Here is an 18619-nt window from a genome sequence, read left to right as displayed (position 1 = left end):
AGGTGCTGTGGACTGATGAAACTAAAACTGAGTTATTTGGACATAACAAGGGGCGGTATGCATGGCAGAAAAAGAACACTGCATTCCAAGAAAAAAACTTGCTATCTACAGTAAAATTTGGAAGTGGTTCCATCATGCTGTGGGGCTGTGTGGCCAGTGCAGGTACTGGGAATCTTGTTAAAGTTGAGGGGAACATGGATTCCAGTTAATATCAGCAGATTCTTGAGAACAATGTTCAAGAATCAGTTCAAAAATCTACTAAGGCATTCATGCAGAGGAACAAGTACAACATTCTGGAAGGCCATCTCAGTCCCCAGACTGGAATATTATTGAAAATCTGTGGTGTGATTTTAAGCGAGCTGTCCATGCTCGGAAACCAACAATCCTGACTGAACCGGAGATGTTTTGTAAAGAAGAATGGTCCACAATACCTTCAACCAGAATGTAGACTCTCATTGGAAGCATTTAGAGGCTGTTATTTCTGCAAAAGGAGGATCTACTAAATATTGATGTATTTTTTCTGTTGGGGTGCCCTAATTTATGCACCTGCCTAATTTTGTTCAAAGAATTATTGTATACTTTCTGTAAATCCTATAAACTACATTTCACTTCTCAAATCTCACTGTGTTTGTCTGCTATATGATATATTTAACTGAAATTGCTGATCCAAACAACCAATGATTTATAAAGGAAAATCATGGAAATCATCATGGGTGCCCAAACTTTTACATACCACTGTATATAATCTAAATAGAACAGCAGCAATAGGTTATGTGAAGATTTTTGTTTGTTTGTTTTGTTTTATAAGGTTTAAAAACATGTCAGGCATCACCAGCATGACTACTTTTGGAAGTGTGACTGACTTACCAGTTGCTGAAAGCCCCTGTCTGAAGGTCCCAGAAAAGGGATCTTCTGGTCTCCCAACTCCTGCAGTAGCCTTCGCCTCTATGGAACAAAACAAAAGAGCATAGTGATAACAATAGCATAAGGAAGCCATACTGCATTTTGGTATTCTTTAGGTGCAGAGGTGGCATGTGTGAGAGAAATAATTCCAGTATAACTACTGTGCTGACTACCCATTGGTATGTGACTGTAAATGCTACTACTGACCATAACTCTTAAAAAGAGAAAGAGAACTAATATGTTAAAGCTTCTTCATATGCAATATTTTTTGTTATATTGTCTTTCACATAAAGGATGTCAGTAGCTCTTGGTCTGGCACTTTCTTTACTCAGCTTGGATGCTCTTTCTCGTTTATCCTGCAGGAGCTCTTCTTTTTATTCACCAGTGTTTGAATGACTTTTTCATTCTTTCCCTTTCATTCCTTCATCTTCCTTTTCTTCAGCTGATAACATTTTCCTCCTTTTAGCACTCCAAAGAACTTCCTTTGAATTTCTTATTAATGTACGTTTACTTGAAATAAAGTAAACAAAAAATATTTGTTAAAGCACATGTAACATGTAGCATTGGTTACAAATTACATCACAAATGGACTAGAAAAAATATTTGGATTATGTTGGGATGCAATATGTAAAACCTGTACACATTTTTTATACTGGAACACTTTTCAAAGGAAATCATAATACTTATATAATAATAGAACTTCATCAGTCATAACTGCAAAGTCACAACCACTCAATTACTGATCATATCTTTTGTCTGCATCAATAAACAGCCAATAAATTAACATGGGATGGAATCATAATAAAAAAAAACACACACACAAACGGGGAAGAGTGTAGCATGGTTAAGTGAGTTTATTGCTGAAGTTTTGAAGTGAAGTACCATGCCACTGGTCCATTTTTATGCATTTTCCCAAAGTCAAAGCAGTGGCATGCAATAAAGACATTTCAGTTAAGGATAGAAAATCAAAGAACGTACCTCAGTATAATCTATTAGACATAGTAATCCTGGACTTTCCCTCCCCCTCCCCACTTATAGGCAGTTTCCTGTGTTGTTTCTTTTTTCTTTTCTTCCTTTGAAGCTCAAAAGTGAAATGGTATCTGCTTTGTTGTTGTTGTCTGTCAGATCCATGTGGTTTCTCTGTAATTCTTTTTGGCAAAAGAATGTAAACAAAACCATGTGACACTAGGTTTGCATTCATGTCATAACAATGAGGGGGTTTTCCCATAATGGTTGCTGGCATGCTGAACAGTTTGGGTTCAAATCTGCTAAAAAAAAAAAAGGCTCATTCTGTCAAATGTACATGGAGATATTTGCTATCACTTTGCTGCATGATCCAGTAAGTACCATTTGTTCTGTGTGTCAAATTTGAGGTATTTGACCCTCAGAAAGGGTCAAAATTGTGAAATTCTGTGAGTCTTAATGTGTATGACATTTTGCAATCTCAGTGTGTGAACCGCCAATGGCAGTAAATAAGCAGTTTGCATGCAAACTTTGAGCTGCCTGGGGTGTGAACAGGCTGAAATAACTGTGGCTACAGAAACCTTAACAGGTTTATATATATATATATATATATATATATATATATATATATATATATATATACAGGTATAGTTTTCAATATGATTGGAGGATCTTTTAATTTTGACCCCTGTGTAATTCTTCAATTGACCCCTTACCTGGCTGCCAATTGAAAATTAAAGTGGCCAATCGTTTTTTTCAAAAGAGTAATGTCTAGGGAGTATTTGTGCCAAATTTGGTGCTTGTTTCACATTTGAAAAGTTTTCCTGTAAATATTCTGTTATCTGCTGCACTAATTGCTTGCGTTGACATTCTTTGGTAATCCACTGCATTTCGATGGTGCTCCTAATGTTGACGTACATTCCATGACACCACTGAGAGAAATTCCGGAAGTGTCACGGTCGTGCTAAAGTTACACAATGGTTGTTTCTACACCAGTCATATGGAACACCATCAGGTGTGTTATATCATCAAGCTGCATGCTGGATCATATGCATGGGTTTCCAAGATCTCGTCATGCTGGATTGTGAATTTCCAGGATGCACATCTATGAAATTGAGAACAGGACATAAACATGGCTCTCACTACGTACAATAAAAGCACTGTGTATTATTAAATCTATGCATTATCCCATGTAATCTATGTCACATTGCTTCTCCTGTACTTTATAACACTTCATTCCAAAACACAAACATTCTGCACAAAACTGCCTTTTCCCTGTAGAAATGTAACATTTGCTGGCCTGAATGAACTTCCAACCACTGTGCACTGCATATCCTCACTGAACAAAGAGCCCCGAACCCACTTTAATAGAAAGAGTCCGTTCAATAACAACCTGCCATGGACTATACCGACAATCAAAGCTAAATCAAATCTTAAAAATTGAATCATTCTGGAAAAAGGTATTTTGGTTTAGCACTTTAATTCTCTTAATAATTGAACTGAAACCAATAAACGCGTTCAAACCAGGCTGAGATATCACAGGAACCTGGCAACCATAGTAATTTTCATAGGCGACTCACTTTTTTATGATTTTGTGAAGGCTGTCGAGGGGGTTCCTCACAACCTTATAAAAGATGCCCTGTGCCAGAACTCCTTCAATAAAAATGTCAACCTGGTGGGAGGATCAAAGTGCCTTTTATTAGGCTGGATTCCACTCTTAACCTCGTAAATCCAATAGAAAGTGACATAAAAACTATATGCCCAAATAAATTTCACAACTGTTACCCCACCATGCCGTATCTTCCCCGTGTATGAGCTTGTGTGAATGCACATGTACGGTTGATGTTCTTTTTGTGGGTACCTGCGGGGACACATTATACGTCACGGTCACTGCATAGTGTCCCAGTAGTAGAAAAAAGAAAGGTGTCAGTGGCATGCTGCAGCCATCTCAGACGTTTAAAAGTTTTGCATAAATGGCCTATGCATCAGTTTAAGGAGATCAAAACCTGCATATTTTTCCAAGACTTTTACAACACATCTTCTGCTATAGTAATACGAGGTCTGTCAATAAAGTAACAGTCAATCAATCAATCAATCAATTTTTTTATATAGCGCCAAATCACAACAAACAGTTGCCCCAAGGCGCTTTATATTGTAAGGCAAGGCCATACAATAATTATGTAAAACCCCAACGGTCAAAACGACCCCCTGTGAGCAAGCACTTGGCTACAGTGGGAAGGAAAAACTCCCTTTTAACAGGAAGAAACCTCCAGCAGAACCAGGCTCAGGGAGGGGCAGTCTTCTGCTGGGACTGGTTGGGGCTGAGGGAGAGAACCAGGAAAAAGACATGCTGTGGAGGGGAGCAGAGATCGATCACTAATGATTAAATGCAGAGTGGTGCATACAGAGCAAAAAGAGAAAGAAACAGTGCATCATGGGAACCCCCCAGCAGTCTACGTCTATAGCAGCATAACTAAGGGATGGTTTAGGGTCACCTGATCCAGCCCTAACTATAAGCTTTAGCAAAAAGGAAAGTTTTAAGCCTAATCTTAAAAGTAGAGAGGGTGTCTGTCTCCCTGATCTGAATTGGGAGCTGGTTCCACAGGAGAGGAGCCTGAAAGCTGAAGGCTCTGCCTCCCATTCTACTCTTACAAACCCTAGGAACTACAAGTAAGCCTGCAGTCTGAGAGCGAAGCGCTCTATTGGGGTGATATGGTACTACGAGGTCCCTAAGATAAGATGGGACCTGATTATTCAAGACCTTATAAGTAAGAAGAAGAATTTTAAATTCTATTCTAGAATTAACAGGAAGCCAATGAAGAGAGGCCAATATGGGTGAGATATGCTCTCTCCTTCTAGTCCCTGTCAGTACTCTAGCTGCAGCATTTTGAATTAACTGAAGGCTTTTTAGGGAACTTTTAGGACAACCTGATAATAATGAATTACAATAGTCCAGCCTAGAGGAAATAAATGCATGAATTAGTTTTTCAGCATCACTCTGAGACAAGACCTTTCTGATTTTAGAGATATTGCGTAAATGCAAAAAAGCAGTCCTACATATTTGTTTAATATGCGCTTTGAATGACATATCCTGATCAAAAATGACTCCAAGATTTCTCACAGTATTACTAGAGGTCAGGGTAATGCCATCCAGAGTAAGGATCTGGTTAGACACCATGTTTCTAAGATTTGTGGGGGCCAAGTACAATAACTTCAGATTTATCTGAGTTTAAAAGCAGGAAATTAGAGGTCATCCATGTCTTTATGTCTGTAAGACAATCCTGCCGTTTAGCTAATTGGTGTGTGTCCTCTGGCTTCATGGATAGATAAAGCTGGGTATCATCTGCGTAACAATGAAAATTTAAGCAATACCGTCTAATAATACTGCCTAAGGGAAGCATGTATAAAGTGAATAAAATTGGTCCTAGCACAGAACCTTGTGGAACTCCATAATTAACTTTAGTCTGTGAAGAAGATTCCCCATTTACATGAACAAATTGTAATCTATTAAACAAATATGATTCAAACCACCTCAGCGCAGTGCCTTTAATACCTATGGCATGCTCTAATCTCTGTAATAAAATTTTATGGTCAACAGTATCAAAAGCAGCACTGAGGTCTAACAGAACAAGCACAGAGATGAGTCCACTGTCCGAGGCCATAAGAAGATCATTTGTAACCTTCACTAATGCTGTTTCTGTACTATGATGAATTCTAAAACCTGACTGAAACTCTTCAAATAGACCATTCCTCTGCAGATGATCAGTTAGCTGTTTTACAACTACCCTTTCAAGAATTTTTGAGAGAAAAGGAAGGTTGGAGATTGGCCTATAATTTGCTAAGATAGCTGGGTCAAGTGATGGCTTTTTAAGTAATGGTTTAATTACTGCCACCTTAAAAGCCTGTGGTACATAGCCAACTAACAAAGATAGATTGATCATATTAAGATCGAAGCATTAAATAATGGTAGGGCTTCCTTGAGCAGCCTGGTAGGAATGGGGTCTAATAAACATGTTGATGGTTTGGATGAAGTAACTAATGAAAATAACTCAGACAGAACAATCGGAGAGAAAGAGTCTAACCAAATACCGGCATCACTGAAAGCAGCCAAAGATAACAATACGTCTTTGGGATGGTTATGAGTAATTTTTTCTCTAATAGTTAAAATTTTGTTAGCAAAGAAAGTCATGAAGTCATTACTAGTTAAAGTTAATGGAATATTCAGCTCAATAGAGCTCTGACTCTTTGTCAGCCTGGCTACAGTGCTGAAAAGAAACCTGGGGTTGTTCTTATTTTCTTCAATTAGTGAAGAGTAGAAAGATGTCCTAGCTTTACGGAGGGCTTTTTTTTATAGCGCAACAGACTCTTTTTCCAGGCTAAGTGAAGATCTTCTAAATTAGTGAGACGCCATTTCCTCTCCAACTTACGGGTTATCTGCTTTAAGCTACGAGTTTGTGAGTTATACCACGGAGTCAGACACTTCTGATTTAAAGCTCTCTTTTTCAGAGGAGCTACAGCATCCAAAGTTGTCTTCAATGAGGATGTAAAACTATTGACGAGATACTCTATCTCCCTTACAGAGTTTAGGTAGCTACTCTGCACTGTGTTGGTATATGGCATTAGAGAACATAAAGAAGGAATCATATCCTTAAACCTAGTTACAGCGCTTTCTGAAAGACTTCTAGTGTAATGAAACTTATTCCCCACTGCTGGGTAGTCCATCAGAGTAAATGTAAATGTTATTAAGAAATGATCAGACAGAAGGGAGTTTTCAGGGAATACTGTTAAGTCTTCTATTTCCATACCATAAGTCAGAACAAGATCTAAGATATGATTAAAGTGGTGGGTGGACTCATTTACTTTTTGAGCAAAGCCAATAGTCTAATAATAGATTAAATGCAGTGTTGAGGCTGTCATTCTCAGCATCTGTGTGGATGTTAAAATCGCCCACTATAATTATCTTATCTGAGCTAAGCACTAAGTCAGACAAAAGGTCTGAAAATTCACAGAGAAACTCACAGTAACGACCAGGTGGACGATAGATAATAAATAAAACTGGTTTTTGGGACTTCCAATTTGGATGGACAAGACTAAGAGACAAGCTTTCAAATGAATTAAAGCTCTGTCTGGGTTTTTGATTAATTAATAAGCTGGAATGGAAGATTGCTGCTAATCCTCCACCCCGGCCCGTGCTACGAGCATTCTGACAGTTAGTGTGACTCGGGGGTGTTGACTCATTTACGCCATTTCCAGACAATGAAAATCCGATGAGGGGGCGGGACCACTCCTTCACAAGGCGTGCTCAGAGGCGAATGACATCACCGACAGGCGTGGAAAAACTCACGCATGCGCACGAGCGTTCAAGCATGTCTGATGTAAAAACATATGAATGAAATCCATATAGTTTTTGAAAAAAATAAAAAGGACCGTTACTTTATTGACAAACCTTGTACATGAGATACCATGTGGCACACTACAGAATCAAACCCAGGCTTACATATTGGTAGCCCAAATCTAGTCCACTGAGCTACCTGGTCTGCTAGCAGCTAGCTAGATATGTGAACTGATTGCTAAAATGTGTTCTGACTCTTAGAATGAAATAAAATGTCCTGTTAAAGTGTAGAGATAAAAATACGAGTGCCTACGAGTGTCTTTTACAGGTCCTGAGACCAACTGGTGCAGGTGTTAATTCCCAGACTTCTCTAGCATAAAGTGGATGAGAGTTTCTCACTACCTCGGTTGGACGTCCATCCATCGCAAGTTAGTTCTCCAGCCAAGGCCAGTGCCCATTTAGAACTGGGTGAACTGGGATAACTGGAACTAGAATTGGAAAGACTTTGTATTAAACAAGCAGTTACTAAGAGAGACTAAGATGAGGAGTATCACTTGCAATGTAAGGGAGCATCAGCTTTGACATTTTGGCCAGGTGGCCTGTTTCTCTGTACATGATATAGGCCGCAGATGCCTGGGTGTTGATGACCACAGTAGCTGGAGAAGGCCAAGGGGCCTGGCAGATAGATGGCTACTTTACAGATGTGGACCAGTTGTTTCCTTGGGTTGATGCGGTTCTGTGGTGTTGTGGACATGGCAAAGCACAGCACCAGCACATGCTCCCAGACTTGACTTGACCTGGAACGATGCAGATGAAATGTCTCGTGCAAGGGCACAGACAGGTAATGTGACCAGGAATCTAACCCAGGGTGACATTTGTAGTCCAACTTCTATCCCACTGGCCCTGACTCAAAAGGACACGGAATCGTAAAGGCAGCAAGTGCTGATAGCATGTGTATTAAAAACAGAGGGAAAACAGAAAAACAGATCCCAATAATGCAAGCCGAAGAGATGGGAGGCCATCACATCTGAAGCATCTTGGTGAATTTGCCTTAAGGGATGAATCTTTACCTTAGACTAAACAACACAACACCTGCTGAAAGTTCTTAAAGGATGCACACAAGCGTACAGGCCTTCCAAGTTATTCTGAAACAAACACAAAACCTGACGTACAGACAGTTAGAATCTTAAAAACAAAACAGCATGCACTATTCATGGCCAGACTGCATTCAAAAAGCTGCTGGAAGAAAATGACAACCTGACACATATAAGGTTGTGTCAAATTCCAGCTTGTGACAGAAGCTCAAGATATCAAGGCGAGGCTCTGGGCTGGTGTTGTTTGTGTCTGCATGCATCTGGGCGACTGTACAGATGCGTATCTTGCCATGCCTCTCTTGGTTATGTGCGCACACGTGCACATGCGCTTTTATACACAACAGACGGTCCGATGCTGCACGGTGAGGCATGAGAGTGCGCCTTTCCACTGTGTGTACGTGTAAGACTGCCACAGACACAAAGACACACGTGGTCATCTGAAACACGCACAGCTGGTGTTGCAAGCGCAATGCCTCAACCCCAATCGCACACAAACCAGGCCTGTCACACACATGTCAAATGCATCAAGCTCCTCAGAAATTCCACAGGAAAAAAAGAGAGCTACCAGAGCCGTCTGAAGCAGATGGACTCTCACTACATCAGAGACCCACTGTGCCAGTCTTTCTGTCTCTGTTTGCACCTGATTCTGGAGACACAAAACCATAAGGTAGGAAAAAAGGCCTGGATTTCCACTCAGACCCAAGAAACGTGACTATTAATTCCATAATAATGCATATGCTTCACGGTAACCGTGCCAACCATCTGCAGAGTGATATATCTGATGTTTTCATTTTTTTCTTCTTTTTAATCTCTCTTTTCCTTGATGGGATTATTCCCTCGGCTGGACTGTTTATCACAGAAAAACACATTAGGTAGAATAGAACTCAATTGGTTTGCTTTGATCTCGGACTGTAAGCGATATCAAACCGTGTCCTATATATTTATTAATTTAGTTTCTTTCCCCATCTGTGACACTTCAACAGACACTTTCTTCAAAGCCTTCTTTGCAGAGTAGATTAATGTCCAGCACTTAGTATCAATAACTCAAAACAGCCTGATAACTTCTGCTGCGAGGATAAAAAAAAGTTCTTCCAGACTATGTTCCGTCTGCCCTGGAGGGTTCGGTGAAACATATATGGTACGACTGCTGGAGGATGACATACATATAGTCTTGTCTTTATTTGGCTGATGCATCATGAAGTGCAGATAAAAACTACAAAGCAGAGTAAGCTCTGAAGACGGATTAATAAAAGCAACTGTCTCCTCGTATAACAATAACAGCCTTTTCAATGCATACTTTTTTGTCAGTCATGCTTTGTTAAAAGAAAAAAATGTATTCTATCTTACCGTCTTTGCTCACACAGCTCTTGATGTTAAATAGCTTTGTGACTTAAACGACAAGTTTGCATTTTTACAAGCTTCATCCCATTTCAGCATTGTTAAAAAAAAAAATCAAGTCTCTGGGTGTTCTCGCCACCTTTGACAATTGTGTTGTAAAATTGGGTCCATATGTATTTAGACAGTGACCCAAATTTGGTAATTTTGCCCAGTGGTGCCCAGCGAACCAGCTAACAGCTAATTGATGAAGCTAACTGTTTTTGTTCAGGGATTAGCTTCTCAGCTAACCTTGAAAACCATTATCAGAATAATTAACTTCCACTAAATTTTAAAGCATTTATAAACCCTTAAATCATACATTTGTTCCTGGTGGAGCTTATTCACTAATCCAACCAGCGAAACATCAAGGAGCAGAAGACCAAACCAGATTAAACTCAATAACTAGATTATTAAAATTATTTTAATAAAATTATTAAATTTACTATTAAAATTATCTTTATCTTTATTTTCCATGTGTATTTTTACTTCTTAATATTTCCTATTTGATTAATAGCTTCTGTCCGGTGAATAAACTGTATGTTGGACGTGAACTACTGTTTAAATTAATTTGTTCATTAAATTATTTATGTACATCTTGATCATCATCATCTGATCTTGGCACACTAAATGTTTTCGGAAACCTCAGTGTTTATGCAACACATTACAATTTCAGCTCTTTAGATCTGTATTTCTGGGTTTTATAGTCAAACCAACCCAAAGAGAAATTCATTTAATAAAATTTGTGGTTACCGGTAGCTTCAGCTAAATGCCATCGTAGTTAACTTTTTATTTAGCAGATTAGTGGCTAATGCTTACTTTTAAATTAGCTCTGCCCACCTCTGATTTTACCACCACAATGAAGCTGAAATGAAACAACAAAGATGTCCTTATACTGTACATACAGGGTTGCAAAAACTGAGTTTATGCTGTAACACTGTGAGACTAGTGGTTAACAGTCCTTCTGCCCAAGGAGACAGCACATCTCATACCAGTGGTTCAAAGAGGCAGATAATAATTTAGATGTTACACAATTCTTGTGCAGAAGAGCAGTTGGTCTGATGAGAGACAGCGTGCAACAGAGCCTTCTATTTAGACAGAAAACCATCAGTGCTTGTTTGACGCCTTTTTCTGAACTGGACCGCCTCTGCAAAGATGACACTGAATCAACATTTCTGACAAGTCGCCTGTAAAACTCCAACACAACCAGTCAGACTACCCATGTACATCAAAGATGCTTGTACTGTGGTTAATTTTGCACCGGATGGATGAATTTGAAGAGCCAGCGTGAAGTTGCACAGGACACAGGAGACGGCACAACGTGTACTCACTTCCATACTGTAGATGCACACGTTACAATGAAGAAGCCTTATGGAGGCCGTAAATTAGAAACCCTTCACTGCATCCTTATATACAGCTATCCAGACCAAGCGTAAGAACATTTACTGACTTGAGTGTATGTGAGACATGGACTTGAACAACTGCAGCCCCATGAGCTGCTGATGTGAGACGTGACTGACAAAATGGAACCAAATCGTACGTTATGTGACATGCATATGCATGTGTAGAGATACAACATGAAATACTGGAGATATGAGAAGTGACATGAGGGTATGCACCACTCGGTCAATAAGTAAAATAAATTAATTACAAGATAAGTCCTTTCAAATCCAAGCAGGGCACACTGGGTTAGTGCTTTACTAGAACACTAATCTATTACAGGTTATTCACACTGTAAAAAAAAAAAAAAATTCTGTTAAATTAACGGTGAAATTCTGTGAAATGACAACATAAAGAAATTGTAGAAAGAAAAACAATGGAGTAGTGTTTAATTTACAGAAATAATGTGTAAAATGTTTAACCAAAGTGAAGTGTTAATTTAACAGTACAAATATGTTCAAATAATCATATACCATTGTGTATTTTACAAATGATTGTAGTTTAAACACAGAAAAACCATAATACCAAACAACTGTCCAATACAGTGAGATTTTACAGATGATAATTTTCACAAATACAGTAAAATACTGCTAATTAAAGGTTTGATAAAAGAGGTGATGTGTCTGTTTAAACTACATTTTGAGGGTAATTAAACATAAGGTGACCAGTTTGCAGAGATTTTATGTTCTAAATAGACAATAAAATTACAACAGGTTTACACTATAAAATTTACGTTTTATGTAAAACCATTTACATATTCTCTGTAATTTTTACAAAATTATCCTGGTAACCACAGCTGCCAGAATTTTTCCGTAAAAGCAAGGGAATTTTTTTTTACAGCGCACCAGCCAAGGCCAGCACTAGTGCTGCTCCGATCAATTGGCCACCGAACATTATTGCCGATTTCCATGAAAAAGCATGTGATCGGTGTCTGCCGATCAATGCGTTTCATTGCCGATCACAAAAAAGATCACCTGTAGCTCATACTTTCAAACAGTTGATGGCAGTAATTCACCATGTTGGTTTGCAAACTGGCAATAAACGTAGAAGAAGAAGAAGAAGGCCCTGCGTGCAGTGTTGCGCAGGCGCACAGCAGCAAATCCCAAAAACATGTCTGCCGCATGGAACTTTTATACGGTCTGTGAGAGTGATGGAATGTTTGCATCCTCGTGGGGGAAGCATGATAAAATGCTTCAATACAACTAATTTAATCAGACAATAAAGAACAAACAATTGTCAGAGTATGGTGATTTTTCGAGGCTCACGGCAGACAATGAAAAGAAAACAGCTGCAGCAGCAATGGTCAAACAGTAGCTAGCACAGCCCACGCTTACCAACACTCACGTGCGCGTAACGGTCACAAGGCTAAGCAAATATCTGGAAAAATTGTTGCATTCATCGGGTTAGATGACCAGCCTTTCTCAGGACACCGGGTTCCGCCGAATGCTCTCACCTGAAGCCCCGCTACGTGCTATCAGGACATAAAGAAAGAAAAGCACTTTTTTTTTTTTGGGAGGGGGGGGTTGTTGACAATGCATAACAGAGTTTGCTCATGCACAAAACAGAAGCCATGCTGAGGTATTTTTGAAGTTTATTTGAATGCAATTTGCATTTGACTTTGAATACACCCCTTTTTACTTGACGTTATTTGATTTATGCAATGTTGTGAGATATGGTGCCTTAAAAATTGATTTGACTTTCTGCACTTTTTGAGAGCCTTAATGTTTTCAATCTGTTAAAAACTGTGTTACTGATAGCGGGTAAATTTAGGTGTTTTTCAGTTGTCCTTCTGACTGAATAGTTACCACATTGTAGCTACAAGGTTTTTTGTATGTTTTTCCATGAAGAATTACATAACTATAATATGTTTTGTCTAAATTAAGGTGATTTTATGTATCCAGTAGCACTCATCATAACCAAATCGAAAAATTTACAGCCAAATGTGATCAGTATCGGTGATCAGCACTCAAGGCTGATCGGTATCAAAATCGGCAGCATAAAACCTAATCGGAGCATCCCGAGCCAGTACCCATTTGCAACTGGGTGGACTCGGACAACACAGTGAAATGTCTTGTCCGTGGACAAGCGGACACACCTGGAATCAAACGATAAGTTCATAATTCAACAACTACACCACAGAACTACCAACTCTGCAGCAGTCTGGTCAATGGAGCCTGTGAGAAATTCAGAAAATCATATGAACCCAAGATTAGGTTTTGTTTGGTTTTTCTACAATGCTGTCCAAAATATTTGTGCTCCCTTCAGCACATGTTTAAATTTTGGAATGGCATCAAATTTAAATAAATAAATAAATAAATAAATAAAAGAAACAGAAAGAAAATTCAGGTTCCTTTATATTAAAATCTGCAGAATGGTGCCCTTTAAAATCACAATGTAAACTACTGTCTTCAATGTGACATAAGTGAAATAATAATATAAAAGTCAAAACAACTGCATACATAAGTATACATACCCTTAAGTATAACACAACTAAATCATCACTTTTACAGCCAATTTTCTGTAGACAGGTCTGGAAATGGATACATGAACATTTCCAAGTCACTGAATGTCTTAGAGTTCATTTGCATACATAAATGATTAAGAATTAAGAACACAAACAGTATGGTAATTCTCTCTCGAGAAGGCAGTTGTCAAAATCTGAGTGACCGTGCATGAAGGAGATGAGTGAGGGAAGCGACCAAGACACCAACGACAACTCTGAAGGAGTTATCTGCATCTGTGGCTGTGATTGAAGAAATTGTATGGCATGCGGCTTTTGTCTGTTACTTCACCACTAACTTTTTGGCAGTACAGTAACTTGAACGTAACACATATCCTTGATACAAAAACCAAAAAAAAGTTACCTTCAGCGAACTATGTTTAAAGATCATGTATCTTCACTTACAGATGGGCACATCAAAACTATTTTCAGCAAAAAATGTACCTCGCCTTGCTTTACCGATTGGTTACTCAGGTGTTCTGTAACTAGGCTCGCTGTTGATAGCTAACTGGAATGTGGGGGAGTTGTCCTGACAGTCGGTAATGTGTAATCAGGAGATGCTTCTGCACCAAGGCCAGTGCATACAAATGAACTGGACTGTGAATGGTGGAAACCAGGCTGAACCAAACATCTACAATAACAGTATTTGTGCGCCCAGTTCAGAATAATAAAGAAGAGTTAGTACCACAGTTACTTGTGTGTAAGCTGACACTGCGCAATTCAAAAGCTAAAAGGGACTGACATTAAACACCAAAGTCTACTTTCAATCCCAGTTAACTTTTGAAAAATGCACATTAGGAGTGACAAAAACAAAACCTGGTTAAAGCACATGAAGTGATTTACTCCAAAGGAATTTACAAACAGAGGTTGTACGATTACAGAAGTCTTAATATCAATCCACAAAACAAAATCAGAAACTGAACTAAAACTTTATATATCAAAGTGTGAATGGTGCACAGTGTGACAAAGAAATTCTCAACAGAGAGAAAAAAAGTTACTTTTTTTAAAGTAACTTGTTCAGGAAAAAGAAATGTTGAAGGCAAACTGTACAAATGTACACCAATCAGGGCAGCCCCCCAATCATGCTCATTACTTTTTGTCATAATAAATTATTAAAATTTTTGATTGTGACACTGTGGTGCTAACTGTTTTTGAGAACTTCCAATAATAACACACACACACACACACACACACATATATATATATATATATATACACACACACATATATATATAAATATATATATATATATATATATATATATATATTTGTAAGGATTAAACAACGAGAAGCCGTGCATTATACAGTTTGAATGCATGACGTGGAGTCTAAAAAACCGTGACACGAAGTGCATTCAAACCGTATAATACACGGATTCTCGTTGTTTAATCTGCTTATACCATGGTCCCACACAGTGAGCTAACACACAAATATTTAAGTTAACTTTTTTCGTGTTCTCTTCTTCTTTCCCCGTCTTCAATTTTGTCCAGTTCGTCCGATGTTAAATCTTTATGCCGTTGCTTTTGCTGTTCTTCTCGTTTGCGCTCCTCCTTTTCCCATTCCTCAAACGTTTTATTTTGGCCAAAAAAATTCACTTGGAAATCCATGTTTTATCGTTTTGTCATTCACCTGTCAAAAAACAGCTGATCTGCACCAGCTGATTTGCGCGTTGCTATGGTGAGGACCAGAGCGGAGTGATATTACAGTGACTTAACTCGCCGAACTAGGTGTGAGTATACACGAAAATAATGCACGTCTATATATATATATATATATATATATATATATATATATACAGTTGTATGCAAAACTTTGGGCACCCCTGATAATTTTAATTATTTTCTTTATAAATCATTGGTTGTCTGGATCAGAAATTTCAGTTAAATATGTCACATAGCAGACGAACACACTGATATTTCAGAAGTGAAATGAAGTTTCTAGTATTTACAGAAAGTGTGCAATAATTATTTAAACAAAATCAGGCACGTGCATAAATTTGGGCACCCTTGTCATTTTGTTGATTTGAATACATTTAGCACTGATTACTGTGATTATACTGACTGATGATACTGATTACTTATACAAAATTGGTTTGGTAAGCTCATTGACCCTTGACCTCCTTACACAGGTGAATCCAATCATGAGAAAGGGTATTTAAGGTGGCCATTTGCAAATGTTTCCCCTCTTTGCATCTCTTCTAATGAGTGCCAACATGGGAGCCTCTAAACAACTCTCAAATGACCTGAAAACAAAGATTGTTCAACATTATGATTTAGGGGAAAGATACAAAAAGCTATCTCAGAGATTTCAGCTGCCAGTTTCCACTGTGAGGAACATAGTGAGGAAATGAAGACCACAGGCACAGTACCAGTTAAGGCCACAAGTGGCAGGCCAAGAAAAATCACAGATAAGCAGAAGTGAAGAATGGTGAGAACAGTCATAGTCAACCCACAGACCTGCTCCAAAGACCTACAACATGATCTTGCTGCAGATAGCGTCCCTGTGCATTGTTCAACTATACAGCGCACTCTGCACAAGGAAATGCTGTATGGGAGTGTAATGCAGAGGAAGCCTTTTTTGCGTACACGCCACAAACAGAGTCACTTGAGGTATGCTAAAGCACATCTGGACAAGCCAGTTTCCTTTTGGAATAAGGTGCTGTGGACTGATGAAACTAAAATTGAGCTATTTGGACATAACAAGGACAGTATGCATGGTAGAAAAAGAATACAGCATTCCAAGAAAAATGCTTGCTACCTACAGTAAAATTTGGAGGTTGTTCCATCATGCTGTGGGGCTGTGTGGCTAGGGCAGGTACTGGGAATCTCGTTAAAGTTGAGGGTCACATGGATTCCAGTCAATGTCAGCAGATTCTTGAGAACAATGTTCAGTGACAAAGTTGAAGTTGCACCGGGGCTGGACCTTTCAACAAGACAATGACCCCAAACACTGTTCAAAATCTACTAAAGCATTCATGCAGAGGAACAAGTACAACACTCTGGAATGGCCATCTCAATCCCCAGACCTGAATATTATTGAAAATCTGTGGTGTGATTTTAAGCAGGCTGTCCATGCTCAGAAACCAACAAACCTGACTGAACTGGAGATGTTTTGTAAAGAAGAATGGTCCAAAAATACCTTCAACCAGAATCCAGACTATATAGGAAGCATTTCGAGGCTGTTATTTCTGCAAAAGGAGGATTGACTAAATATTGATGTATTTTTTTTCTGTTAGGGTTCCCAAATTTATGCACCTGCCTAATTTTGTTTAAAGAATTATTGCACACTTTCTGTAAATACTAGAAACTTCATTTCACTTCTCAAAAATCACTGTGCTTGTCTGCTATACAATATATTTAAATGAAATTGCTGATCCAAACAACCATATTTTTACCGGCGACACATTAGGAGTTTTACGGATATCTGTAACCATAACAGACACAACAGGGTTATTCCTATTCTAATCCAATTCCATCGTTTGCACAGTTCATTTTTCTGCAAGTAATTCGGTCAGCGAATCGTTGTGAAAGGGTGTGGTCGACTTGTCAAAGCTGACCGTAGCAACAGCGTCTTCATGCCAAAGTGGAAATTCTATGAGCAGACCCAGATTCCTCCATCTTGTCAGCTGCATTGAGTTAAATCCATGGTAAATCATTAATCAACCCAATTAAATCCATTAAATCCACCTATTTCAGCATCGTCGTCGCTGCACTAGTTTCTGTCGCTCTCAGCTGACAGCGCCATTAGTGAAATGGTCAAATATTTTGCCACTGTCTACTAGATATTTTAGTGCCCCTTCACACATAGTGCGAAGTTTGGTCGAATACAGTGAAACAGCTCAAAACAGCTCAAATTAGCGCACCATGAAACATTGCGCCGATGGGCAGGCATGCACGATCCTGGTGCGAAAGTTCATGCACGTGACAGTGTCTTTCGAGCAGGAACACAGTGCGAGGTGCACCACTTATGTGGAATAAATAAAAATAAAAACATCTGGTACCTGTGAGACCACATCGCGCTGCTTATGTGGAAAACATTAAAAAAAGAAAAGAAAAAAACATCCCACCCACGGGACTCGAACACGTGCCTTCCAAAAGCTCTGATTGCCAATGAGAAACTACGGCGCCGTCCTTTGAAAGTTGAGGGAACCTGCCTCATATCAGGAAGGACATGGAAGTAAATTTAAATCCCACACCATATAAAAGCACCGCATTTATCAAGCAAGCAGTACAAATATGATCCGTCTATTCCTCTGGTGATGACCCATGGTCACAGACATACAGTCATGAAATGACATGAATGAGAAGCCGCGTGCTCTGATGTCCACATTTACTGCGTCCAGTCACCCCGTACGCGCATTCTGCCAGACATGCATGTGTTATGGACGGCACGCTGCAGCACAGACACCACGTCATGTGGAACAGAGCTCACATGGGTCATGTGACAGTCAGATCGCCCGCTGCGTGTTCTGATCTGAGGGTCTGTTTGAACCTGGCAGGCTGTCAATGTCTGCTCCATGCATGCACTCACTCGCTGCAGCTTGTCGCCACGGTGATATGTTTTTATTTATGTCCACATAAGTACAGCAATCAGACATATGCGTGTCACAATGGACAGTTAGTCCATGTCTGTCCAAACACAGTAGGTGTTGTCCAGCTGGGATGTCCAGATCCACAGCTCCCCCCACTGCTTCTGTCAGAAGCCACACCTCCTGTCAGTGGAGCGCACACACCCACGTGTTAGTGTGTGTGTTTGCAAAGCCACACTCGTGGGGAACTTAGACAAATTTCACTGCGAGTACGACAGTGATTGTCAGTGATTGTCTACAGTCTGTCGTCGTGCCAAGAGTGCGAATTACCGAAACTTTCAAGTGTCAAACGAGCGGTGTTAGATGTACGTGCGTTTCACCTGGAATTTGGCCGACACCTGCCGCAAAAGGTTTCGATGGGCTCGCACAGCGCACACTCTGCCGCTGGTGGGCGCAAATAGTTGTAGCAAGGGGTGTATGAGGTG

At 39.4% G+C, this 18619-nt stretch overlaps 1 protein-coding gene across 1 annotated transcript in view; it reads right to left on the bottom strand.

The window, feature by feature from the left end:
* Positions 1 to 18619, bottom strand: part of fto (FTO alpha-ketoglutarate dependent dioxygenase) — a 395093-nt gene that overhangs the window by 291515 nt on the left and 84959 nt on the right. The window contains 1 exon segment of the mRNA XM_034186276.1: positions 868 to 945. Coding sequence (XP_034042167.1) covers positions 868 to 945 — 78 coding nt within the window.

Source organism: Thalassophryne amazonica, chromosome 2 (assembly GCF_902500255.1).
Source record: "Thalassophryne amazonica chromosome 2, fThaAma1.1, whole genome shotgun sequence".
NCBI lineage: Eukaryota > Metazoa > Chordata > Actinopteri > Batrachoidiformes > Batrachoididae > Thalassophryne > Thalassophryne amazonica.
This window is presented reverse-complemented; position numbering and strand designations above follow the sequence as displayed.